The sequence below is a fragment of the Muscardinus avellanarius genome (assembly GCF_963383645.1).
Source record: "Muscardinus avellanarius genome assembly, chromosome: 10".
NCBI classification, from domain to species: domain Eukaryota; kingdom Metazoa; phylum Chordata; class Mammalia; order Rodentia; family Gliridae; genus Muscardinus; species Muscardinus avellanarius.
In genome coordinates, this window is record NC_137796.1 from 61,710,201 (window position 1) to 61,736,322 (window position 26,122).

Here is a 26,122-nt window from a genome sequence, read left to right on the forward strand (position 1 = left end):
CAACCACGACTCCTGCCATCCCTTTGGGACTGAAGTCGTAAAGGTCGCCCCGCTCAAAGATGGCGGCCCGCTGTACCAATTTCTATTTATTTCGCTTCTGACAATCCTGAAAATAATGCAGCCTTCTTACTGAGGCCCCCTAAGTGGTTCAATATACCCTGTAGGAATCTTCCACGCTCTGGGTGTGAATAAGAACTGAGTTTTAAACCAAACCAACTTGTTTGCCCCGCACAAAGATGGCCGCTGGCGCGTCAGTGGCTGCCCCCATCTGACCTGCGCGGTGCGCGCGCAGCGCAGGCGCTCTTCCGCTCATCCCGAGGTAGTTGCCGTGACCGTGGCGGCTACCGCTCGGGGAATGGTCCCCGGGTCGGAGGGCCCGGCCCGGGCCGGGGGCCTGGTGGCCGACGTGGTGTTTGTGATTGAGGGTACAGCCAACCTAGGGCCTTACTTCGAGGGGCTCTGCAAGGACTACCTGCTCCCGGCCATCGAGTGAGTGCTCTTTCCGCCACTCCAGCCCCGCCCTCCCTCCCACTTTTAGTTTCCCCAGCTTCTGCCCGAATCCAACCTCTCACCTCCTGTCTCCACAGGTATTTTAATGGTGGTCCTCCTGCTGAGACGGACTTCGGGGGAGACGTGAGTTTTAGGAGTTCTGGGTCTGAGGGAGGAGGCTGGGTCTGGACCCCCGGGTCTGAGGCAGGAGGGCTGGGTCTGAGGGAGGAGGGTTGGACCTGGAGCCTTGAGTCTGAGAGAGGAGGGCTGGGGCCTGGGCCCCTGGGTCTGAGGGAGGAGGGCTAGGCCTGGACCCCTGTTCTGAGGAAGGAGGGGGGCTAGGCCTGGAGCCTTGGGTCTGAGGGAGGAGGGCTGAGCCTGGACCCCTGTGCCTGAGAGAGGGGGGCTAGGCCTGGACCTCTGTGTCTAAGGAAGGGGGGCTAGGTCTGGAGCCCTGGGTCTGAGGGAGGAGGGCTGGGCCTGGACCCCTGGGTCTGAGGGAAGAGGGCTGGACCTGGAGCCCTGGGTCTGAGGGAGGAGGGCTGGGGCTGGACCCCTGGGTCTGAGGGAGTGGGGCTAGGCCTGGAGCCTTGGGTCTGAGGGAGGAGGGCTGGGCCTGGACCCCTGGGTCTGAGGAAGGAGGAGCGCTAGGCCTGGAGCCTTGGGTCTGAGGGAGGAGGGCTGAGCCTGGACTCCTGGCCTGAGGGAGGAGGGCTGGGCCTGGATCCCTGTTCTGAGGAGGAGGGCTGGGTGTTGACCCCGAGGTCTGAGGAGGAGGGCTGGGCCTGGACCCCTGCATCTGTGGGAGGAGGGCTGGGCTTGGACCCCTGAGTCTGAGGGAGGAGGGCTGGGCCTGGACACTTGTGTCTGAGGGAGGAGGGCTGGGCCTGGACCCCCACGTCTGAGGGAGGAGGGCTGGGCCTGGAACCCTGGGTCTGAGGGAGGAGGGCTGGGCCTGGACACTTGTGTCTGAGGGAGGAGGGCTGAGGCCTGGACCCCCATGTCTGAGGGAGGAGGTTTGGGTCCTGGACCTCCTTGGTCTGAAGGAGGAGGCTGGGGTCTGGGTCTAAGGAAGGAGGACTGGGCTGGACCCCTAGGTGTGAGGATGGAGGGCTGGGGTCTAGGCTCTTGGGTCTGAGGGGGGAGGAGAGCTATGCCTGGACCTCCAGATCTGAGGGAGGAGGGCTGGGTCCAGACCCCTGGGTCTGAGGGAGGAGGGCTGGGGTCTGGGCTCCTGGGTCTGAGGGAGAAGAACTGGGATTGAGCTGAGTCTGGACCCCTGGGTCTGAAGGAGAAAGGCTGGAGTCCAGACTCCTGGGTCTGAGGGAGGAGGGCTGAGGTCTGGATCCCTGAATGTGAGGGAGGAGGCTGAGGCCTAGACTCTTGGGTCTCAGGGAAAAGAGGGATGAGGAATTGCTGGTTCTCAAAAATTCGTAAGTTGAGAGCCTGAATCAAAGAGATGTGAGTTCTCAGATTAAAAGTTCCTCTTCTTGCCCTCACAGTATGGGGGGACCCAGTACAGCCTCGTGGTTTTCAACACAGTAGACTGCGCTCCAGAGTCCTACGTGCAGTGTCACGCTCCTACCAGCAGTGCCTATGAGTTTGTCACCTGGCTGGATAGCATCAAGTGAGCTTCCCCACTTGGGGTGGGTTGGGAGACTGAGGGACTGTGTGGACGGTGGCTTGGACTTGACCTTCAGGAATCATTCCCTTATATTGGGTGGTGGCTGAGGGGACTGTGAGGGTGATTGTGTTTTAGTCCATAAATCACCTGTCACCATCTGGTTTAGGAGTAGAGGGAACTTCCCATTCAGGGAGACTTGATTGAGTACTGACACTTGTCTTGTCCTCTGTATGTAATTGTTTCCTTTGTCCCCTTTCCCTTTTCCCCTCTTGTCTTCCTTTCCTTTCCTTTTTTTTTTTTTTTTTTTTTTTAATTTATACAGGGGATTGAACCCAAGGGTACTCTACCTTTAAGCTTCACTTCCAGTTGTACTTTATTTTTTATTTTGAGACAGGGTCTCAGAGTTGCAGAGGGCTTCCCTAAATTGTCTAGGCTGGCCTCAAACCTGTGATCCTCCAGTCTCAGCTTCTGAAGTATTGGCATTACAGGTGTGCACCACCACACCTGGCTCTGTCCTCTTTTTTCAGATGTATGTTGAAGCCTGAGTGGAGGGGGTAGGCCAGGAGAGATTGCTCTGTGGATTCCTCAGGAGGTTTAAGTCACATTTTTGTAGTCTGCATTGTGAACTCTGAGGTCATATTACCGCTACTCCTTAATAGAACTCTCAGGCACTGGAGTCCCTGGGTCCTGTGTTTTACTGTAACTCAATTCCTAAGTGGCATGTTAGTATTACTTGTATTACTTTTTTTTGTGTGTGGTTCTGGGGATGGACCCCAGGGGCCTTCTACCTCCAGGCTACACTCCCAGGACCCCCCCCCACTTCCCCCCCATCCATCCATCCATCCATCCATCCATCCATCCATCCATCCATCCATCTATCTATAATATGAGTTGCAGAGGGCCTCACTAAGTAGCTGAGGCTGTCCACGAACCGTGATCCTCTGGTCTCAGCCTCCTGAATGCTGGGATTATAAGCATGCGCCACTACGCCCGGCTCCTATTTTATACTTTATTTGTAAACAGGGTCTCAGTAAGTTGCTGAGAGCCTCACTAAGTAGCTGAGGCTGGCTTCAAACCTGCATGATCCTCCTGTCTCAGCCTCCCAAGTACTCGGATTACAAGCATGTGCCACCAGGCCTGGCTCTATTTTTTATTCTTAAATTTGAAACAGGGTCTCACTAAGTTGTGGAGGGCCTCATTAAGTAGCTGAGGCTGAGCCGGGTGTGGTGGCACATGCTTGTAATTCCAGCATTTGGGAAGTTGAGACAGGAGGACCGCGGATGGTGGTCACCCTCAGCTACTTAGGCCCTTTGCAACTCAGTGAGACCTTGTTTCAAAATATAGAATAAAAAATAGGGCTGGGGGTGTAGTTTGGAGGTAGAATGCCTCTGGGTTCCATCCCCAGTACTGCAAAAAATAAAATAAAGCTGGGCGTGGTGGCGCACGCTTGTAATCCCCACGCTTGGGAGGCTGAGACAGGAGGATCGCGCTAGTTCGAAGCCAGCCTCGCTGGCTTAAGAGACCCTGCTTCCAAATAAAAATATTTTTTTTAATATATTTTTTTTTATATATTTTTTTAGTGTAGCCTGGAAGGGTTTCCAGGAACCCCAGTACCACCAAAATAAATAAATAAATAAATAAATAAATAAATAAATAAATAAAATGTGAAATAAGCCTGGGGTGTAGCTCAGAGGTATAAAACCCCTGGGTTCAACCCCCAATACCACAAGAAACAAAAAAGATAATTACTTTACCAGTAGTTATCTTATGAGCTCTCTGCCTCAGTTGAGGAGCCACGCAGCTGGAAGGCTTGGCTCAGAGTTTCTCGTGGAGTTCCATGTATCCAGGAGCCGGGCCCTGCTGGCGGATCCACTTCCAAGCTGGTTCTATGGCTCTTGGCTGGAGACCTTAGTACCTTGCTGGTTAGTAGCCATAAGGTCTTCCCATGTGGCTTCTTGACTGGCCTAAAGTGGCAATTGCCTGTCTTCCCAGAGAGCGATCCAACACAGAGAGCAATGCACCATCCTTTCTGCTGTTTTCCATTTGTTAGGCCAGTCTGCACTCTTCCATATGGGAGTGGATCATGGAGCAGTGTGAATACCAGGGGCGAGGTCACCATGACATTATGGGGTACTTAGGCAATGAAATGAGTTGATGACTACTGTGGACTGTGTCTCGAACATAGCAAATGGTAGGCACGTGCTTGCTATTATTTTATGCCTCTGTTTCTTGGTCTGGGGATGCATGACAACAGCGTGGATCTCAGTGTTGGAAGGATCATAGGTACTGATCTCTGCACTGTGGTGAGCTCAGGGTCTGCTGTAATCAGTTTCATGTCAGCACCTGCCCAGAGCTGCTGTGCCCTCTGGGCCCTCATGCATCATGTGCATGTGAAATACCTGCTGTGTTCTAGGGGTATGCACACACGATAGGTGCAGAGTATGCAATGGAAGTAAGTTTCCCTTATGTGATAGAACTAATTGAGCAGTAGCAATAGCTTTCCTGGGTATTGTAAGATTTTTGTGTTTTTATTTTTAGTTTGTTTTGTTTTATTTCATTTGTTTATTTTTGCAAGCTTAAGCAAATTTTATTACAAGGATAGAAGGGACAGAATTATAAAGCACTGTGTCAGAGAAAAGAAGGATATAGTGGAGTGCCTTGAAAGTAAGACACTCTATTTTTTTTTTTTTTTTCTGGTGGTACCGGCAATTGAACTCAGGGGCATTATGCCTTTGAGCTACAGTCCAGCCTTATTTTTTTATTCTTTTTTTTCTTTTTTCTTTTTTGCGGGTCTGGGATGGAACCCAGGGGCATTCGACCTCCGAGCTACACACCCTGCCCTATTTTTTATTCTTTATTTTGAAACCGGGTCTCACTGAATTGCAGAGGACCTCACTAAATACCTGAGGCTGGCTGCAAACCTGGATTTTCCTGTTTTAGCCTCCTAAGTACTGGGATTACAAGTGTGTACCACCAAACCCCCCCAAAAAAAATAATAGAGTTGGGGGTGAAGCTTGGAGGTAGCATGCCCCTGAGTTCCATCCCCAGTTCTGAAAAAAAAAAAAAAAAGAAAAGAAAAGGAAATAAAGAACCAAACTAAGCCTGTGTGTGGTAGCTTACATCTGTAATCCTAGTACTTGGGAGGCTGAGACAGGAGGATTGCAGGTTAGCAATTTAATGAGACCATCTGCAACTTAGTGAGACCTTGTTTCCAAATAAAAAATAAAATAGAGCCTGGAGTGGTGGCACACGCTTGTAATCCCAGTATTAAGGGAGGCTGAGACTGGAGGATCACGGTTCATGGACAGCCTCAGCTACTTAGTGAGGCCTTCTACAACTCAGTGAAACCCGGTTTCTTTTTTTTTTTTTTTTTTTTTTTAGTGGCACTGGGGGTGGAACCCAGAGGCTTTCTACCTCCGGGCTACACTCCCAGACCTATTTTATATTTTATTTGGAAACAGGGTCTCACTAAGTTGCTGAGAGCCTCACTAAGTAGCTGAGGCTGGCTTCGAAACTGTGCAATCCTTCTGTCTTTGCCTCCTAAGCGCGGGGATTACAAGCGTGCGCCACCACGCCCGGCTGAAACCCAGTTTCAATATAAAGAATAAAAAATGGGGCAGGGGGTGTATTGGAGGTCGAATGCCCCTGGGTTCCATCCCCAGACCCACGAAAATAAATAAATAAATAAAATAGGGCTGGTGGTATAGCTCAGAGGTAGAATGCCCCTGGATTCTATCCCTATTATTACAAAAATAAATAAATATAGCTGAAGGTATAGCCTGTAGCCCAGATGAAGAATTCCCCTGGGTTCAGTCCCTGTAGAGTGCATGCTTGCACTCACACACAAAGGAACCAAACCAGCATGCCTGTAATCCCAGCTACTCAGGTGACTGAGGTAGGAGGATCTTAAGTTCAAGGCCAGCCTGGGCATCTTGCTGACCATGCCTTAAATAAAACAGAAAGCTGGGATCTGGATGTGTGGCATACACTTGTAATCCCAGCGCTTGGGAGGCTTAAAACAGGATGATCGCATAGATTGCACAGGTTTCTAAGCCAGCCTCAGCTACTTAATGAGGCTCTCAGCAACTTAGTGAGACCCTGTTTCCAAATAAAATATAAAATAGGTCTGGGAGGATAGCCCGGAGGTAGAAAAGCCCCTGGGTTCCACCCCCAGTAACACACACACACACACACACACACACACACACAAAAAAAAAAAAAAAAAAAAAAAAAAAATAGGGCTGGGGGTGTAGCTGGGAGGTAGAATATCCCTGGGTTCCATCCCCAGTACAGTAAAATAATAAAATAGAAAGCTGGGGCATAGTGACATATGCCTGTAATAATCCCAGTGCTTGGGAGAGTGAGACAGACAGATAACAGATTTGAGGCCAGTGTGTAATCATTTAGTAAGATCCTGGGGTTTTTTGTTTTGATTTTTGGTACTGGAGATTGAACCCAGATGCATTCTACCTTCAAGTTATATCCCCACCCTTATTTTATTTCTTATTTGGAAACAGTGTCTCACTAGGTTGATGAGAGCGTTACTATGTTTCAGAGGCTGGCTTTGAACCTACTATCCTCCTGTCTCAGCCTCCCAAGTACAAGGATTACAAGTGCAAACAGAAGACTCTCAATATAAAAAATAAAATAGAACTGGAGCAGTGCCACAAAGGAAAAAATACATATATATGACTCCCAGAACACTGGAAGAAGGAACTGTTATCAGAATGTCTTGATGCTTTGTTTATGCCCTCATTACTTAGAATTCATTGTACCTAGATTGGAACAACAAGAAGTGTGTCTTCACTCTGGAGTTTGTTTGTTTGTTTATTTATTTATTTATTTATTGCAGTATGGTACTGGGAATTGAACCCAGGGACATTCCACTTCTGAGCTATACCCTCAGCCCTATTTTTATTCTTTATTTTAAAACAGTGTCTCACTAAATTACAGAGGGCCTCACTGAGTTGCTGAGACTGGCTGTAAACCTGCGATCCTCTGTCTCAGCCTCCCAAGTACAGGGATTACAAGCATGTGCCACCATGCCTGGTTCCTATATTTATTTATTTATGTATTTATTTATGTATTTATTCATTCATTCACTCATTCATTTATTTAGTGATACTAGGGACGAAACTCAGGGTCATTCTACCTTCGAGCTATATCCCCAGCCCTATTTTTTCTTTATTTTGAAACAGGGTCTCACTGAGTTGTAAAAGGTCTCACTAAGTAGCTGAGGCTGTCTTTGAACCGCAATCCTCCTGTCTCAGCCTTTCAAATGCTGGGATTGCAAGGGTGTGCCACCACACCCAGCTTTATTATTTATTTATTTATTTTTGCAGTACTGGAGATGGAACCCAAGGGCATTCTACCTGAATCTAGGGTTGATTGATTCAGTAGGGCCTTCTCCTCTGTGGCCTTGAAATTCCTGTGTGAAACAGTCTTATTGGTGCAGAAAAAGAGGGCCAGGGTGGTGGGTAAGGAGCAATGGTATGGGGTAGGTGTCCTGAGGAAAGAGGGCCCTGAGGTCCTGGAGCTTAGTCTGAGTAGGACTGCAAATAAATTTGTGGGAGGACTTGGGTGGGGAGCTGGGCTCAGCCTCTCAGGCCACTGGAGCAATCAGGTACTCAGCAGACTGTTCCAAAGCCCATGTGCTCAACTTAAACTCCCTCACTGAGGGCTGCACAGGCTGGCGGGGGGCTGGGAAGCATGACAGCCGTGGCAGCAGGTGCCTGTGATGTGATGGAGGCAGCTCACCAGGCTGGGTGTCACAGGATAGATAAATTGGTGTCCATCTAGGCCAGACTCGGGGTGTGTTCTAGGAGGAGCATGTGCAGAGACCCTAAGAGTAAGACGTTCTGGAGGCTTCGAAGGCAGAGGGCACAGAGTGGGAGAGCTGGGAAGGACCTGGGCATGTGGGGCTCCAGATGCCTGCCTCTTGAGCCTGGTTGGCTTTGAAGCCATTTGGGTTTTTTTGTTTGTTTTTGACTGGGGATCGAACCCAGGGCGGTGCACTTGCCAGGCAAGCGCTTTGCCACTGAGCTACATCCCAGCCCGTCATTTGTTATTTAACACACATTTCCTTAGGTTCCCCTGAGCCAGGCTGTGGTGGACAGGGCCCGGGAAAAAAGAAGACTCTGACCCCGTCCTTGCTTGTAGGGGATGTGGAAGGAGATGTGGACCCCAGGGCCTCAGTTTGGTGGGATGTGGTACCCGGTCTTCACACGTGTGCCCTGTGGTAGGGCCTGCTTGAAGAAAGGTGGCCGTGGTAACTGCTGCAGTAGAGACATCCCTGCCCCACTCTCCACAGGAACATGGCGGCCCGGGACCCACTTGTCAATGAGATGCACCAGAAACTTGAGCGTGTGTTCACTTGTGTGTATACAAGTTTCTTAGGCTGCTTGTAGGAATGAGCTAGAAACTGGGCTAGGATAGTCTTGGGGCCCTGGAGGCTGAAGTCCAAGATTGAGGTACTCGCAGGGCCATGCTCTGTAGGTGAAGGCTTCTCCCATTCCTCTTCCTGCTGCCTGTGGCCCAGGCGTTCCTTGTCTGCGGCAGTGTCATCAGCCCTCACAGCCCTGCTCCCTGTCTAGCTTTTGCCTTTCTTTCCTTTCCTTCTTTTTTCCAGTACCGGAGATGGAACCCAGGGGTATTGTACCTTTGAGCTGCACCCCAGCCCTATTTTTTAGTCCTTTCTTTTTTCCTTCTTTTTTGGTGTGAAACAGAGTCTCACCGAGTTGCAAAGGGCCTCGCTAAGTAGCTGAGGCTGTCCACGAACTGTGATCCTCTGGTCTCCGCCTCCCGAATGCTGAGATTACAAGTGTGTGCCACCACGCCCGGCTTAGCTTTTTCCTTTTCATAAAGACACTGGTTATATTAGATTCAGATCTCCTAGTGGTCATGGTGCCTCCATTACCTTTGTAAATAACCTGTTTTTTAAGCCAGGCTCAGTCTTGCATGCCTGTAGTCCTAGTATTTGGAAGGTTGAGACAGGAGGATTGCAGGTTTGAGGCCAGCCTAAGCAATTTAGCAAGACTGTCTCAAAATGGGCTGGAGTCTGGAGGTAGAATCCCCTTGGGTTCAGCTTCTAGTAACAAACAAACAAACAAAAACACTGTATTTCAGGATTGGGTGCAGCTCAGCAGAGGATTACTTGCCCAACACATGTGAGGCTTTGGGTTCCTTTCCCAAGACCACCTGCGCACGCGCGCGCGCACACACACACACACACACACATACACACACACACACACAGAGTTCCTGTTTCCAGTGGGTCACTCTGGGGTACTGGGGGTTAGGACCTCCATCTGTTATCGGGGAGGCATGTTTCAACCCATTGTGCTGTGGTAGGAAAGAAGTGGACCCTGCCCTTGCTGATGGCCCAGAGAAGAAGGAACTGCAGGAGGGTGCACAGGGTGTTACTCACCCCATTCACCTGGAGCATAGCATGAGGACCCAGGCTTGGGGACCTGGGTGGGTCCTTTCCTGTTCTCTGTTTTGAGGGCTCCCAAGCCTCACGATCTAGGCGACAGTGTTCCCTCTCCTTGCTCCCTGCCTGATGTTCTGTCATTTCCAAGACACACAAAACTCTTGAGGGTGAGCCAGGCATGGTGATGCACACTTGTAATTCCTAATATTTTAGAGGCTGAGGCAGGAGGGTGGCAGGTTCACAGCCAGCCTCAGCAAGTTAGTGAGGCCCTCTACAACATAGTGAAACCCTGTTTAAAAATAAAAAATAGAAGCCAGGCGTGGTGGCATATGCTTGTAATCTCAGCATTTGGGAGGCTGAGATAGGAGGATCGCAGTTTGTGGACAGCCTCAGCTACTTAGGCCCTTTGCAACTCAGTGAGACCCTGTTTCAAAAAAAAGAATAAAAAGTAGGGCTGAGGGTGTAACTCAGAGGTAGAATGCCCTGGGTTCCATCCTCAGTAACACACACACACACACACACACACACACACACACACACGAGCCGGGCATGGTGGTGCACGCTTATAATCTTAGTACTTGGGAGGCTAAGACAGGAGGATCACGCAGGTTTGAAGCCAGCCTCAGCTACTTAGGCTTTCAGCAACTTAGTGAGACCCTGTTTCCAAATAAAATAGAAAAGAGGTCTGGGAGTGTAGCCCAGAGGTAGAAAGCCCCTGGGTTCCATCCCCAGTACCACAAAAATAAATAAATAAATAAATAAATAAATAAATAAATACATAAATAAATAATAAAATAAAAAATAGCCAGGTCTGGTGGCACATACTTGTAATCCCAGCATTTGGGAGGCTGAGACAGGAGGCTTGCGGTTCATGGAAAGCTTCAGCTACTTAGTAAGGCCCTTTGCAACTCAGTGAAACCCTGTTTCAAAATAAAGAGTAAGGGCCGGGTATGGTGGCACACGCTTGTAATCCCCACGCTTGGGAGGCTGAGACAGGAGGATCGCACAGGTTCGAAGCCAGCCTCAGCTACTTAGTGAGGCTCTTAGCAACTTAGTGAGACCCTGTTTCTAAATAAAATATAAAATAGGTCTGGGAGTGTAGCCTGGAGGTAGAAAGCCTCTGGGTTCCACCCCGAGTACCTCCAAAATAAATAAATAAATAAATAAATAGTAAGAAGTAGGGCTGAGGGTGCCTCTCAGAGGTAGAATGCCCCTGGTTCAATCCTCACTACCACAAAATAAATAAATTTAAAAAAAAGTAACAGCTAGGCATGGCTGTTCATTCAGGTTTGTAGCCAACCTCAGCTACTTAGTAAGGCCCTCTGCAAATTAGTGATACCTTATCTCAAAAATAAAGAATAAAAAATAGGGTTGGGGACATATCTCAGAGGTAGAATGCCCGAGTTTTGTTTTGCAATACTGCTTCTCATTGAGCCCCCACCCCAAAACAAAGAATAAAAAATAGGCCTGGGGGCTGGGGGTATAGCTTGGAGGTAGAGCACCCCTGTGTTCAACCCCCAGTACTGCAAAAAAAAAAAAAAAGTATAAAATAGGACTAGGGATGTATCTCAGAAATAGAATGTTTTGGGAGTCTGAGACAGGAGGATCTTGGTTCATGGACAACCTCAGCTACTTAGTGAGGCCCTTTGTAACTCAGTGAGACCCAGTTTCAAAATAAAGAATAAAAAATAGGGCTGGGGGTATAGCTCGGAGGTCGAATGCCCCTGTGTTCCATCCCCAGTACCAGAAAAAAAAAAAAAAAGGTAGAGTGTTCCTGGGTTCCATCACCAGTACCACAAAAAACAAAAACAAAAAACTCCCATTGTCCTGTCACTCCAGGTTGCACAGTCCAGTGTGTGGGGGTGGACAGTAAAGGGTCTGGCTCTTGAAGTCTGGCTGGGGCTGACTACCTGACCCCCACAGGTTCATGGGCGGGGGTGGTGAGAGCTGCAGCCTCATCGCAGAAGGCCTCAGTACAGCCCTGCAGCTGTTTGATGACTTCAAGAAGATGCGGGAGCAGATGTAAGTCCCTTCCGTGGTCTCTTCTCACGTCCTGTAACTCTGCCTCTGGCCTCACCCGGAAGAGGAGGGAGGTGGCAAGTGTGTCCCAGGGTCGGCTGGGCCTCCCTGCTGTGGTGTAACATCAGGCAAGGCCTAATCTCTCAGAGCCGTGGTGTTGTCTAGACGAGGGTGTCACTCCTGATTTCCTGGAGGTGACATGCATCAGCTTAGGCTGGGGTATATCTGAGGTCTATCTGTTGGTGCCTCTTCCATGTCTTGTCTCGTTCCTGGCAGTGGTCAGACACACCGAGTGTGTCTCCTTATCTGCAACTCACCCCCATACCTGCTGCCTGCTGTTGAGAGCACCACGTACTCAGGGTATACGACCGAGAGCCTCGTGCAGCAGATCGGGGAGGTGAGCGGCCCTGGCGTGAGGAGGAGGGCTGGGGCCATGCAGCCACACAGTGATGTGGTAGCCTGGGGATTGTCTCCACCAACCCTGTGGAGGGGCCCTGTCCTGAGCCCTGTCCGCATTCCTGCAGCGGGGTATCCACTTCTCCATTGTGTCTCCGCGGAAGCTGCCTGCCCTGCGGCTTCTGTTTGAGAAGGCAGCTCCCCCAGCCTTGCTAGAGCCGCTGCAGCCACCGACTGACGTGAGCCAGGACCCCAGGCACATGGTGCTGGTACGGGGCCTCGTGCTGCCTGGTAAGGCTGGGCGCCAGTGGGGGGGAGGCCTGGGATCTTGCCCAACTCCCTCTGACTTCCATTCTGGATTTCTCTATGCTCTCTCCACCCTCTCCTCGTGGGGGCTTGATCATCCATGCTGCTCTCAGTTGGGGGTGGTTCTGCCCCAGGCCCCTTGCAGCCTAAGCAGCCAGTTCCCCTGCCTCCTGCTGCAGCCTCAGGTGCTCCACTCTCGGCAGCCCCCCAGCAGTCTCTGCCCCCTGTTCCACCACAGTACCAGGTATGGATGTTACCAGAAAGGAATGCGTTCCTGGGCCCTTGCAGGAGCCAGGACCTCATGGAATAGACCTAATGGAACGTTGAGGCTTGTGGGGACATGGGAGGGTGGGACTCGGGGCTGAGGACTGGAATCTGCAGGAGGTGGGAAGCCTGTTGTCTGAGATACCAGAGCTGGGGTGGTCTCCCTTGAGCTGTGGGCACCCAAGAACTGGGGTGCATGGTTCTCCTGAGTCCCTTCCCCTTTGCTCCCAGGTCCCTGGGAACCTGAGTGCTGCTCAGGTGGCCGCCCAGAACGCAGTGGAGGCTGCCAAGAACCAGAAGGCTGGACTGGGCCCGCGCTGTGAGTCCCAGGCTTGAGATGTGGGTGGGTGGGCTGGGCAGGCCTCTCTGTACCCTGTTCCCCACTTGTTCCCTTGGTCTCTCCTACAGTCTCGCCCATCAACCCTCTTCAGCAAGCTGCTTCAGGAGTGGGGCCCCCTTTCAGCCAGGCCCAGGCCCCTCCACTCCCCCCAGGCCCCCCTGGCGCCCCCAAGCCACCTCCTGCTTCCCAGCCCAGCCTGGTCTCTACTGTGGCGCCTGGCCCAGGCTTAGCCCCCCCTGCACAACCTGGGGCACCCTCCATGGTAGGTCCCTCTTCCCAGGGCCCAGGGCCTATGGTTTGGGACCTTTAGGGCTCAGGGTGCTTTGAGGCAAAAGGGTTGGGGGATCATGAGGTTTGTGGTTCCTGGTGGGTCAGAGCTGTTATGAAGAACATAACAACTGGGGCATGGCCGGGGCTGGTGTGTGTTTGTGTGTGTGCGCGCATGTGCACGTGTGGGGGAGTGGGGGAAGAGACCTTTGTCCCATCCTCTTTGCCTGCTCTATCCCTCTCCCAAGAGTTGGTCTGACCCTACTCCTTGTCCTCCACCCTCCCCGTAGGTGGGCACTGTGGCCCCAGGAGGAGTCAGTGGTGCTTCCCCAGCCCAGCTTGGGGCTTCGGCCCTTGGCGGGCAGCAGTCTGTCTCCAATAAGCTTCTGGCCTGGAGTGGGGTTCTTGAATGGCAGGAGGTGAGTGGGCTTGAGGGTCTGTTGGATGTGTGGGACTCTGGGCCAGGCCCAGGGCCCCAGAGGGTTGGGGGCTAGTGGAGAGTCTCAGGGAACCAGGGAATTCGTGACTTTGAGTTAAGTACTTAGGGTTTTAAGAGTTGTGTTGAGCTGGGTGTGATGGCGCATGCTTGTAATCCCAGCATTCAGGAGGCTGAGACAGGAGGATCATGATTTGCAGACAGCCTCAGCTAGTTAGTGAGGCCCTCTGCAACTCAGTGAGACCCTGTTTCAAAATAAACAATAAAAAATAGGGCTGAGAGCTGGGTGTGGTGGCACACACTTGTAATCCCAGCATTTGGGAGGCTGAGACTGGAGGATTGCGGTTCAAGGACAGCCTCAGCTACTTAGTGAGGCCCTGTGCAACTCCATGAGACTCTGTTTCAAAATAAAGAATAAAAATAGGGCTGGTGGGGGCGTGTAGCTTGGAGGTAGATAGAATAGATGCTCCTGGGTTCCAGCCCCAGCCCCGCAAAAAAAAAAAAAAAAAAAAAAAAAATGGAGCTGAGGTGGTGGCTTGAGCTTGGAGGTAGAATGCCCGTGGGTTCCATCTCCAGTACTGTAAAAAAAAAAAAAAAAAAAAAAAGAAAGAAAGAAAAAAGAAGAGTTGTGTTGAAGTAAAGAACCAGGAAAACTTAGGATTTGGGTCTACACAGAGGCTCCAGGGATTGTGGCCTCTAGGGATAGTGAATTGTGGGATTTAGACCAGAGGAGGAGCCCCAAACATTGGTGGAACTTAGACTGGAGGAGTCAGATTGATGAGAGAGTGGCCCTGCACTCATGGGAGTTAAACTGGGGGGCACTGTGAACTTCAGGGCTTCCTCAGGGGGACAGGTCAGGGAAGCCCCCGAGGCTCTGGCCCTTCTCACTGTGACTCATCCTCTTCCCCCTCAGAAACCCAAGCCGGCCTCAGTGGATGCCAACACCAAGTTGACACGCTCACTGCCCTGCCAGGTCTACGTGAACCATGGAGAGAACCTGTAGGTGGCCGGTGGGTGCAGGGTGGGGCAGGTGGGCGACACACCTTGCTGACGCCTCTCCCTTCCCTTCCCGATCCAGGAAGACTGAGCAGTGGCCTCAGAAGCTGATCATGCAGCTCATCCCCCAGCAGCTGTTGGTGAGCAGCCGGGGAGGGCAGTGCCACCCTTCCTCCTTGCCCCCATCCCTTCCCTGTCTCCCTGTCCCTTCCTCTCTCCCCACACAAGACCCTGTGTTTCTCCAGACCACCCTGGGCCCTCTGTTCCGAAACTCTAGGATGGTCCAATTCCATTTCACCAACAAAGACCTGGAGTCACTCAAAGGCCTCTATCGCATCATGGGCAATGGCTTTGTGAGTCCTTGGCAGGGGGCCAGGGCCCTGACTCTCCTGTCCTCTCAGTGCTGGCTTTGAACAGAACCCACCCCCCCACCCCGTGCCTGGGCTTAGGGGGAAGGAGGGAAAGAGGGTGGGAGGGGGAGAGGGGGGGGGAGAGAGAGAGAGAGAAAGTGAGTGAGTGAGTGTGTGTGTGTGTTTGTGTGTGTGTGTGTGTGTACACACTTAATGAATGGAACTCAGGGCTTCACACACACTACACAAGAGCTCTGCCACTGAGTGTCCACCAGTCTGAAGCTGTTTTTGAGGGTTCCTGGGTTTTATTTTTTTAGTTAATTAATTAATTTTGGTGCTGGGGATGGAACCCAGGGGCATTCTACCTCTGAGTTACACCCCCAGCCTTATTCTTTATTCTTTTATTTTGAAACAGGGTCTCACTGAGTTGCAGAGGGCCTAAGTAGCTGAGGCTGTCCACAAACCAAGTTTTTCCTGTCTCAGCTTCCCAAATGCTGGGATTACAAGCGTGGGCCACCACGCCCAGCTCAGGGTTCCTGGGTTTTATAAGCTTGGGCTGCTCCCCTTTCTCCCTAGCCTTAACTTTTATCATAATTATCCTGTGCACCAGATTGAGGACCCTCCCCCAGTAACTGTGGCCTCAGTAGTAATTGGAAGGAAGCCATGTTGTATTCATACAGACTTTCTGGCTATGTTAGTTTCCTGTGGCTGCTGTAAGTCATTGCCCCAAACTGGGGTGCCTAGACAGAAGCACCCCAGAAATGTATTCTTTCACAGTTTTTGAGGCCAGAGATGGGGGAGGGTAGGCCACGCTCTCTTGGAACACTCTAGGGAGGACTTTCCTGCCTCCTGCAGCTGAGCACCTCAGGCTTCGGGCAGTATCACTTCATCTTCTGTGTTTTTGGCCTCACAGGCCTGTCTCCTGTCTGTGTCTTCACACACCTCAGCCAGTCTCCTGGGCCAGACTCAGGCCACTGACCACCCCTCCGAGTCAGGAGAGGCTACAGGAGACAAGCACTCTTAGGTTCACCGAGGCCCGGGCATGTTGCTTTCCCAAGGAGCATTGGGCTCTGGCCACAGGAGAGAAGGGCATGTGGGTGTTGGGTAGGAAGCTAGGGAGTCAGCCTCAGGAGGAACCGAGGCTCAAACAAGTAGTCCTGTGGCCAAGGTCAGCCGCTCCTCAAGAGCCCACTGTTAACACTCTGACTGTTCCCGGCATGGTGGGGCGCTCCCGTAATCTCAGTGCCGGAGAGGCCGAGGCGAAGAGGATCACAGGGGGGCCAGTGTCAGCAGCTTAGTGAGGTCCTTAGCAATATATTTTTGTTGTTATTGTTTGTTGTTTTATTTGCTACTGGGGATGAAACCCAGGTGCATTTTACATCTGAGCTACACCCCCAGCCCTTATTTATTTATTTATTTTTATTTGGAAACCGCATCTCACTAAGTTACTAAGGCTGGCTGTGAACCCGCAGTCCTGTCTCAGCCTTCAAGTAACTGAGATTACAAGTGTGCGCCACCACACCTGGCCTTTAGCAACTTTAAAATGAAAAATAAGCTGGGTGTGGTGGCGCACACTTGTAATCCCAACATTTGGGAGGCTGAGATGAGTATTGCAGCTCGCAGACAGCCTCAGCTACTTAGGTCCTTTTAGACTCAGTGAGACCCTGTTTAAAAAAAAAAAAGAATAAAAATTAGGGCTGGGGATGTAGCTCAGAGATAGAATGCCCCTGGGTTTCAATCCCTTGTAACACACACACATACACATACACACACACACACACACACACACACACACACCCTACTAGGTTTCAATCCCTTGACACACGCACGCACGCACACACACACACACACACACACACACACCCCACCCTACACCTCTGAGGTAGCCGCTTTTAGGTCAGGGTTGCAGAGCTGGATCCTGCCCGGAGTCGGGCCCTTTCTTTTGTTCACTTCTCCCTCAGTAGTTGGTCCCAGGCTTGCCCTCCCCTGTATCTAGCTTATACTTAAGTCCCCCCATTTCTGTCTTCGGAGCAGCCCCAAAGCAGACCTGCTCCCCTCCGTCTTTTACAGTAGAAACTTCACCACCCCTTGCCTGTGGGGCTCCTGGAGCCTTCTAGAGTGGGGAGGGATGGGACGCACGCCTGCCAGCGCGCAGTGGTTCTGAAGGGCTCTGTCCACAGGCGGGCTGCGTGCACTTCCCCCACACGGCCCCCTGCGAGGTGCGCGTGCTCATGCTCCTGTACTCGTCTAAGAAGAAGATCTTCATGGGCCTCATCCCCTACGACCAGAGCGGCTTCGTCAATGGCATCCGGCAGGTCATCACCAACCACAAGCAGGTCCAGCAACAGAAGCTGGAGCAGCAGCGAGGGGTGAGTCCCCAGCCCAGCACCCGAGCCCTTCCTGCCTGGGCCCCCAGGAGCTGGGACACCCAGAGCTCAGTCCTCCCGAGGTTCTAATACCAAATATTTACTCTTCTTTCTGGTATCCCTTCTCAGCTCCTTTGTGTCCATATCAAATCCCTAGTGCCTGGGAATATATGAATGACTTCCCAGACTACTCACCCCCAAAGAAAATGTTTCCAAATCTCTTACTGCTCAGATCCTCCAGACATGGGTTCAGGTGCCCCTCCATTGCTGACCTGCCGCCTCTCTCTCCTTACAGATGGGACAGCAGGCACCCCCAGGCCTGGGCCCCATTCTGGAGGACCAAGCGAGGCCCTCGCAGAATCTGGTGAGGACAGGGTTGGTGGGGTCAGGGATGGGGCGGGAAGGCCCCAGAGGACTCCCATTGTTCCTACCTGGGGGCCCTGCCCTTCCTCACTCCTGCTTCTCTTCCCACCAGCTGCAGCTCCGCCCACCGCAGCCCCAGCCTCAGGGCACTGTGGGGGCCTCTGGGGCCGCAGGGCAGCCCCAGCCCCAAGGTACCACTCAGGCCCCCCCAGGGGCCCCCCAAGGCCCTCCTGGAGCAGCCCCTGGCCCACCCCCTCCTGGACCCATCCTTCGGCCCCAGAACCCTGGAGCCAACCCTCAGCTGCGGAGCCTCCTCCTCAACCCACCTCCGGTGAGATTCAGGGGTGGGAACAGCCAGGAGCTAGGGATTTGTGCCCAGTGGCTCTGGTCCTTTGACTGGGGAGTAGGGAGGTTGGCATTGGTGAAGGTATGACAAAGGCCTGAGAAGGCTCCCAGTGGACTGCCTTGTCTCTGTCTCCCAGGGGTTTCTGCTAATAACCCTATGAAGAGCTGGGTGGAAGGCTGAAACAGGAGGATGGAAGGTTTGAGGACAGCCTCAGCAAATAGTGAGACTTTCATCAACCTAGCCAGACCCGTTTCAAATTAAAAATAAAATAGGGCTAAGGACGTAACTCAGAGGTAGAATGCTCCTGGGCTCAATCTCTAGTACCAAAAAAGAAAGGAAGGAAGGAAGGAAGCCTTTTGAAGGTTGCCCTCCTGCACGTAGGCCAAGGGCCCTTGGGCAGCCTCTGGCAGAGCAGGACAATGGGAGGAGTCAGCTCTGCACCAGGGCCTCTGAGCCACTCTGTGTTCCCTTAGCCCCAGACCGGGGTGCCCCCGCCCCAGGCCTCCCTCCACCACCTCCAGCCACCAGGGGCACCCACACTGCTGCCCCCACCGCACCAGAGCCTGGGGCAGCCCCAGCTGGGGCCGCCACTCCTGCACCCGCCGCCCACCCAGTCATGGCCTGCACAGCTGCCCCCGCGGGCTCCCCTGCCAGGTAAGAGGGTTCCGGGGAGGGCTGGGTCTGGATGAGTGTTCCAGCAGCTTTAGTGCAAAAGCGCCAGGACTAGGGGCTCTCCCCACGGCCCTTGGGGGTCTGAGGGCCACCAGGAAATACATCCCATGGGACCAAGGCCCTAGTGGGGTGAGAACTCTTCGCATGATCCTTTCCCATGTGCCCTGGGGGTGCTGAAAAACATGGTCTTGCAGCCAGGGAAGTAGTTTGGGGAAAGGGCTCCCAAAGGCTCATGGGAACAGTGTATTTGTAACCAGATGGGTCATGAGGTGCTTCTGATGGGTGCCCTAGGGCTTCCTAGGAGCCTAAATGCATTGGGCTTCCAGAGGAGGAGGGAGGAAGCAGGCCCAGGGCCCTCCATGGCCCCAGGGACTACTGGGAGATGCAGTCCCTTCCCCACTGCCCCCCAGGTCAGATGCTGCTGAGCGGGGGTCCCCGGGGCCCGGTTCCCCAGCCGGGCCTGCAGCCCAGCGTCATGGAGGACGACATCCTCATGGATCTCATCTGAATCCCCAACACCCAATAAAGTTCCTTTTAACACACGCCCCGGCTCCCGTCACTGACGTCCCCCAGGACTGGGCAGGAGACCCGGGGAGACATCTCTGTCCTTTTTTTTCCGCTTCAGCAGACTTCCCTGAGGCCAGGCTGGATGACGCCTGGCCTCGGTGGTGAGTCCCAGGCAGTTTGGTGCAGCTGGGTTCTGGGGGAGACCAGGAGGCAGAAGCGTCTGACCCAGCTGGGACTCTGCAGAGTCTGGGGAGAGAAGCAGCTTAGCAGGACTGGGAGGGACAGAGGGGTACAAGAGCAGAAAGAGATACCACAGTAGGAGGAAGCACAGCCAGAGCCAGGCAGTGGAGGCTTCTGGAGTGGGAACATGTGGGAGGAGGCGCTAGAGAGCTGGACAGGTGCCAGGTCACAGGGGTCTCTGACTCCAAACTGGGTAGCTTGAGGTTTGTCCTGGGGACACAGGACCATGGGAAGCTGTGGGCCAGCTCTGGTTTCAGAAAGACCACTCTGGGCTGTGGAATGTATCGAGGCCAAGTTAGGCTGGGAGGGGTGAGGCGGAGGACATGGGGGTGGAGTCAAGGCCAGTTCTGAGGGCCAGCCTTAGGCACTGCCCAAGGATACTGAGTGCCAGCAACCCAAGGGTTGGTCAGGTGCCAGGTAGACAGCTCAGGATGTGCCCTTGAGGACACTCTGTGTTTGGTGGTTGATGCCAGCAAACCAAATCAAGCAGACAAGATTGAACATGAAGAGGGGCAGGCCCTGGGTCCTAGAGACAGACTTCCGGGCTGTGGACAAGATGAACAGTTTGAGACTTGGCGAGGTGAGGATCCTGAAGGATTATTTTCAGATGTTGGGGGCAGCTGGATACAGATAGGTCTGGGGCACAGGCATTCTACCTGGGGGCAGAGTGAGTTGTCTTCAGAATCTAGACAGTGGTTGCTCAAGCGTGTGGTCCACATCTGGACCACCACCACCACCCCGGTTTGGGACATGAATTAACATGGCAGGTTCACAAGTGCGTCCCTGGAGAGTTTGCAACCTGGTGGCCCGTGGGCCACTCTACAGATGAGTTTTGTTTGGCCTTCCCTGTGTTAGCATATGTGGCACTTTCTTCTTAAGAGTTAGTTGTAAAAACCGGGATAATTCACACACACACCTACAGACAATCTGCGGTCTTGTCTCTTCTTGACAAGTTGGAAGATCTGGAACCCCCGGGCCCGCCCTTCTGTCTGGCAGCAGCAGGCTGGAGCTGCTCCTTTCAACGGGGCGTGTGCTCTCCAGTTTGCCACAGTCCCCACTACTCCCTCTTGCTCCCCCACCATGAGTCAGAGGGGCACTGCCTTTGTCCCCGGGCTGGCACTGTTGTTGTTCTATGGTAGCGTTCAGAGAAAAGTGAAATCTTTCTTGTACCCATGTCTCTATCAAAAGCGGCAAAACGAAAGAGAGAAGGAGAGAGCCGCGTGTTTCGAGAAAAATGGGAACGAGACTATTTCTTTGTGGAAGTGAAGAGCATGCCCACGTGTTTAATATGCAAAAAAATCGTGTCTGTGTTGAAAGAATACAACCTGAAGCGTCACTATGAATCCAGGCATAGTAAGAGCTTCAACCAGTACACGGAACAGACCCGAGATGCCATCCTCAACGAGCTAAAAAAGGGACTCAAGTGTCAGTAGGGTTTGCTTTGGAAAGCGAAGACGAGAAGTGGACGGCTGCCGCGCAGTTCTGGAATGATGTGAAAAGAATTACCTGGGCATTAAAACCTACAGCACACCGTGAGTTCACAGAGGAGCAGAACGGTGTCCTGAGCAGAAACACGACTGTCGGGACCACTGTCCGTGTAACAGGCGTTTGCGTCGCATGGTGATAAACCAGAGGCTTTACAAGTCCAGTTACCTGAAAGACTCGAATCAATTGTGGCCTTTTTCTCTCGCTGCTCATAAACTATTACCACCCAGTTAGCTTTATTTATTTGTGGTGTTGAGAATTTTGATGTGACCGAAGAAGTCTGTGATGAGTTGAGGTAGGCCTGAGGCTGGGAAACGACAGACTTCTTGTGTATTGAGAGCGTTGGAAAGTTCCACGTGTCCCGGTCAGAATCCTGAGCACAACTACAGATAGTTGTAGTGATCTAAACCTGTGTCACAGGGGCACGTGTCCAGGCACCTTGATGTAGAAGTCAAGTCCTAGCTTCAGTCACCAGGGATTGAATAGTTCTCAGAAACTTACGTGGAACACGCCATGGACTGATAACCTTGATGCTTCTGCTCCTGTGCTAGACACGCACCAGTTCATGGCTTGACCCCATACGTTGCACAGAAGCCCTGGAGTCTGGTTGCGGGAGAAATCCAGGCTGTTGAAGTGCTTCAGTGCAAAAGCCACACTCATTTCTGCTGTCAGAGACTTCAGTCCGGATTACAACCCTTTTGAACACTGAATACATCTCTGCAGGGACATTCCCAACCTGTTCCTGGAATGTATGGCCGTAGTGGCCCACTCCTGGCAGAAACGGGGAAACCCTTGAAAGTAATCATCTGACTCCTTTTTCCTCTGCTGCCATTGATTTCCAGAGATAAAAGAGATGGACCAGACTGTATTTACCCAGACTGTGAGGTTGAAGACCAAATCCCCAAAGGCTCCCACGTCTGTGCTTCATGAAAACAAACACTGGTTTGCCTTTGTTGGTCGATGTTGATCACGTGAATACACAACACCAGTAGTCACTGAGCTGCAGAGCCGCAGGCCGTGGGCTCCCAAATGCAGCTCTTCTGGATCCTGCAACTGTTCCCTAGTCGTCCCGTCAGGGGCTACCCACACCTGTGAACAGCCAGCTGTTTTCCGTTATGGACCTTAATCAAACTACTGCTTCCGGTTGAAGGATCCAAGGTCGAATTCTTAGCTGCCTGTCCCTTGAGGCCGTCCGTGGCCTGGCACTGGCATCTTGATGCGGAAGGGAAGATGTCAGCCTTCCCGCCTCAACTCAAAGGAGCAAAAAGAATAACGAAAGAGAAGAGAATTTTAATTAAATATTTCTATTTTTCAATTTGTATTTTTTCAATTTTGAATTTAAAGTATAAAGTCCAGTATCATCCATGTTTGTATTCTGTTCCATGCCTTCACCGTAGTTCAGTAAAGATCCAATTTGATTATATTTCTGGCCATCGACTTTTCTTATACCTGACTAGTTCACTCATTTATGTGACCCGCCTGGCCCCTGTAGGCATGTGAGTTTCCCAACCCTGCCCTAGAACTATTGGACAGAACCGGGGCTGGAGGGGCCGGGAATCACATCTTCAGCAGCTCTCTCGGTGATTCTCATGTACATGAAAGATGGAGTAGGGGACACTGGTGGTACCTGAAGGCACGGATGTGGTGAGATTTCCCAGGCAGCCTGTGTGGCAGGGATTTTGAAAACTCAGATGACTTCAGTGACCAGGCAGGTGATGAAAATGTGTGAAGCAGACAGGTGTAAGACGATAGGGAATGACAGGGACTGTGGCGAACTTGGAGAGTGCTTGCCCCGCCGAATGGCCTTCAAATTAAAACCCAAAACACTGTGAGGACCAAACAAAATCTGTTTGTGGGTCTCATGAGGCCGCCGGGCCGCCACTTTGCGACCTCTGGAAGAAAGAGAAGACCCTCAGAACCAGGGCAGAACCCTGAGAAAGACCCACGTGTGAGGGTGGTCAGGGAGCCAGAAGACAGAAGGAGAAGCAGGCAATGTGGCGTTGTGGGAGTCCAGAGGAGAGGCAATGGCTGTGTCAGCTGCTGAGAGGAAGACAAGAAGGGGCTGGGTCAGCCTGTGCTGCTTCCACTGGGTGGAGATCCCCGCAGGGAAACTGGGTTTGGATCCAACACTGGTTGGTCAAAGAGGAATGTTGCCAGTTGCCAGTTTGGCTGCATCTGGCCAGTGAGGCCCTCTTGACACACGGTTAGATGAACCACGTGTCACAGCCCGATTGTGCAGTGTGCATCCAGGCAGGGGGAGGCAGAACACCCAAAGGACAGAGCTGAACACAGTGCAGGCGACGGGGAGGCTCCCTAGCGTCCCAATCCCCTGAGAACCAGCCCACGCCCACAGAGCCACTCTGGGAGAAGTTTTAAACCTGAACAGAAGGTACCATTTAAAGTATTAAGTGAGGCCGGATGTAGTGGCGCACGCTTGTAATCCCTGCGCTTGGGAGGCTGAGACAGGAGGCTCGCGCAGGTTCGAAGCCAGCCTCTGCTGGCTTAAGAGACCCTGTTTCCAAATAAAATATAAAATAGGTCTGGGAGTGTAGCCTGGAGGTAGAAAGTCCCTGGGTTCCATCCCCAGTACCACCAAAAATAATAAATAAATACATAAATAAATAAATAATAAAGTATTAAGTGTAAGCCAGGCGTAGTAGCACACTTGTAAGCCCTGCGCTTGGGAGGCAGAGACAGGAGGATCACACAGGTTCGAAGCCAGCTGTGCTGGCTTAAGAGACCCTGTTTCCAAAAATAGAAAAGTACAAAATAGGTCTGGGAGTGTAGCCCAGTACCACAAAAAATAAATAAATAAAAAGAAAGTATTAAGTGTAGAAGAAAAAGCACAAACCCTAGAACATCAGGGCTTCAGCTCCGTTTCTGCACCCATTAGCTCTGAGTCCCACTTTCCCTATAGGTCCAGTAGTGGTGACCTCGTAGGGTTGCCACAGGAAATAAACGTTCTGGCCCAACACAGGAGTGCTAGTGGCAGCCATGCTGTTGACCTTGGCCAGATACTTTTTTTTTCTTCTTCTTTTTGTGATATTAGGGATGGAACCCAGGGGCAGTCTTACCTCTGAGCCACACCCCCAGCCCTGTATTTATTTATTTACTTATTTATTTTTGTGGTACTAGGGATGGAACCCAGGGGCTTTCTACCTTCAGGCTATACTCCCAGACCAGATTTTTTTTTTTTTTTCATTTGGAAACAAGGTCTCACTAAGTTGCTGAGAGCCTCACTAAGTAGCTGAAGCTGGCTTCGAACCTGTGTCATTCTTCTGTCTCAGCCTCCCAAGTACTGGGATTACAAGCATGCACCACCATGCCCAGTGTCTCACATTCTTTTTTTAATTTTTAATTTTTTTTTTTTTTTGGGCAGGTCTGGGGATGGAACCCAGAGGCATTTGACCTCTGAGCTACACCCCCTGCCCAATTTTTATTCTTTGTCTTTTTGAAAGAGGGTCTCACTGAGGTAGCTGAGGCTGTCCGTGAATCGTGATCCTCTGGTCTCAGCCTCCCAAATGCTGGGATTACAAGTGTGCACCACCATGCCAGGCTTCACATTCTTTATTTTGAAACAGAGTCTCACTGAGTTGCAAAGGGCTTCACAAAGTAGCTGAGGCTGTCTTTGAATTGCAATCCTCCTGTCTCAGCCTCCTGAATACTGAGGTCACAAGTGTGTGTCACCACGCCTGGCTTTGGCCAGACAGTATTGAAAGCTAAACATGGTGGGCGGAGCTATCCAAGATGCACTGCAGTTTGTAAAACTCACCACCATGTAGCTGCTTCCATGGTTCTGTCCCGGCTGTTGAGAAGGCTGAGGTAGGAGTGTCCTGGGTTTGAGGCCAGCCTGGGCAATTTAGCAATCAATTAGAAATAAAAAGGCCAGTACTTGGGAGGCTGAGACAAGAGGATTCACAGACAGCCTCAGCCACTTAGGCCCTCTGCAACTTAGACCCTGTTTCAAAAGAAAAAAGAAAAAATAGGCCAGGCATGGTGGCATATGCTTGTAATCCCAACATTTGGGAGGCTGAGGCAGGAGGATCGGGGTTCAAGAACAGCCTTAGCTACTTAGGCCCTTTGCAACTCAGTGAGACCCTGTTTCAAAATAAAGAATAAATAATAGGGTTAGGGCTGTAGCTCAAAGGTAGAATGCCCCTGTATTCCATCCCCAGTACTGCAAAAAAGAAAAAAGAAAAAAAAAAAAAAAAACTGGAGAGCTGTAGCTTGGAGGTAGAATGTTCCTGGGTTCCAACCCCAGTACTGCTAAATAAATAAATAGGAGCAGGGCATGGTTGTGTATGCCTATAATCCCAATATCTGAGAGGCTGAGACAGGAAGATCACAGACTCACAGTCAGCTTCAGCAACTTGGAATGACCAAGTTTCAAAAACAAACAGGGCTAGGGCCAGACCCACACTTGTAATCCTAGTACTTGGGAGTCTGAAACAGGATCTGAGTTTATGGCCAACCTCAGAAACTTAGGCCCTCTGCAACTTAGTGAGACCCTGTTTCAAAATAAGGAATAAAAAATCAAGCTGGGGGTATAGCTTGGAGGTAGAATGCCCTTGAGTTCTATCCCCAGCACCACAAAAGTAAATAACGGCTGGGATGTGGCTCTGTGGGAGAATGCTTGCTTAGCATGTACAAGGCCCTGGTTCAGTCCCCAGCACTGAGGGGAAAAAAAAATCACCAGCATGCCTGTTAAGGTTAAAATTGTGTGGATGTCTGGTTGGAAACATTTCATTCTGACCAATTTGCTTTAGAATTACACCCCTGTAACTGGAGGCAAGACTGGGAACTCACTCCCAAAGGCGCAGGTCTGACAAGAGTGGCAGGACATGACTGAAAAGAAACACATGCCTGTAATCCCAGTACTTGGGAGGCTAAGACAGGTGGATGGTGAGCTCAAAGCCAGGCTCAGCACACTAGCAACACCTTTTTCAAAAAATAAAAATAAGCCGGGCGTGGTGGTGCACGCTTGTAATCCCCGCACTTGGGAGGCTGAGACAGGAGGATCGCGCAGGTTCGAAGCCAGCCTCAGCTACTTAGTGAGGCTCTCAGCAACTTAGTGAGACCCTGTTTCCAAAAATATAAAATAGGTCTGGGAGTATAGCCCGGAGTTAGAAAGCCTCTGGGTTCCACCCCCAGTACCACCAAAAAAAGGGGGGGAATAAAAATAAAAAGGGGGGATGTATGTAGCTCAGGGGTAGAACACCCCTGGGTT

At 51.6% G+C, this 26,122-nt stretch overlaps 1 protein-coding gene across 2 annotated transcripts; it reads left to right on the top strand.

Moving 5' to 3' along the window:
* Nucleotides 1–355: 355 nt before the first annotated feature.
* Nucleotides 356–20,843, top strand: MED25 (mediator complex subunit 25; the record flags this gene model as incomplete). Of its 2 annotated transcripts, none has more annotated exons than XM_080702475.1 (18): nucleotides 356–489; nucleotides 588–633; nucleotides 1,992–2,116; nucleotides 11,466–11,564; nucleotides 11,838–11,958; nucleotides 12,086–12,248; nucleotides 12,377–12,507; nucleotides 12,759–12,846; nucleotides 12,936–13,129; nucleotides 13,425–13,553; nucleotides 14,484–14,569; nucleotides 14,649–14,706; nucleotides 14,812–14,919; nucleotides 17,097–17,285; nucleotides 17,578–17,646; nucleotides 17,758–17,976; nucleotides 18,465–18,645; nucleotides 20,599–20,843. In XM_080702475.1, the coding sequence occupies 18 exons, from the start codon at nucleotides 356–358 to the stop codon at nucleotides 20,841–20,843; spliced, it is 2,385 nt and encodes a 794-aa protein (XP_080558601.1). The 2 variants fall into 2 exon arrangements, with proteins under 2 accessions (XP_080558601.1, XP_080558602.1); XM_080702476.1 differs by lacking the exon at nucleotides 20,599–20,843 and adding an exon at nucleotides 19,074–19,171.
* Nucleotides 20,844–26,122: the final 5,279 nt, after the last annotated feature.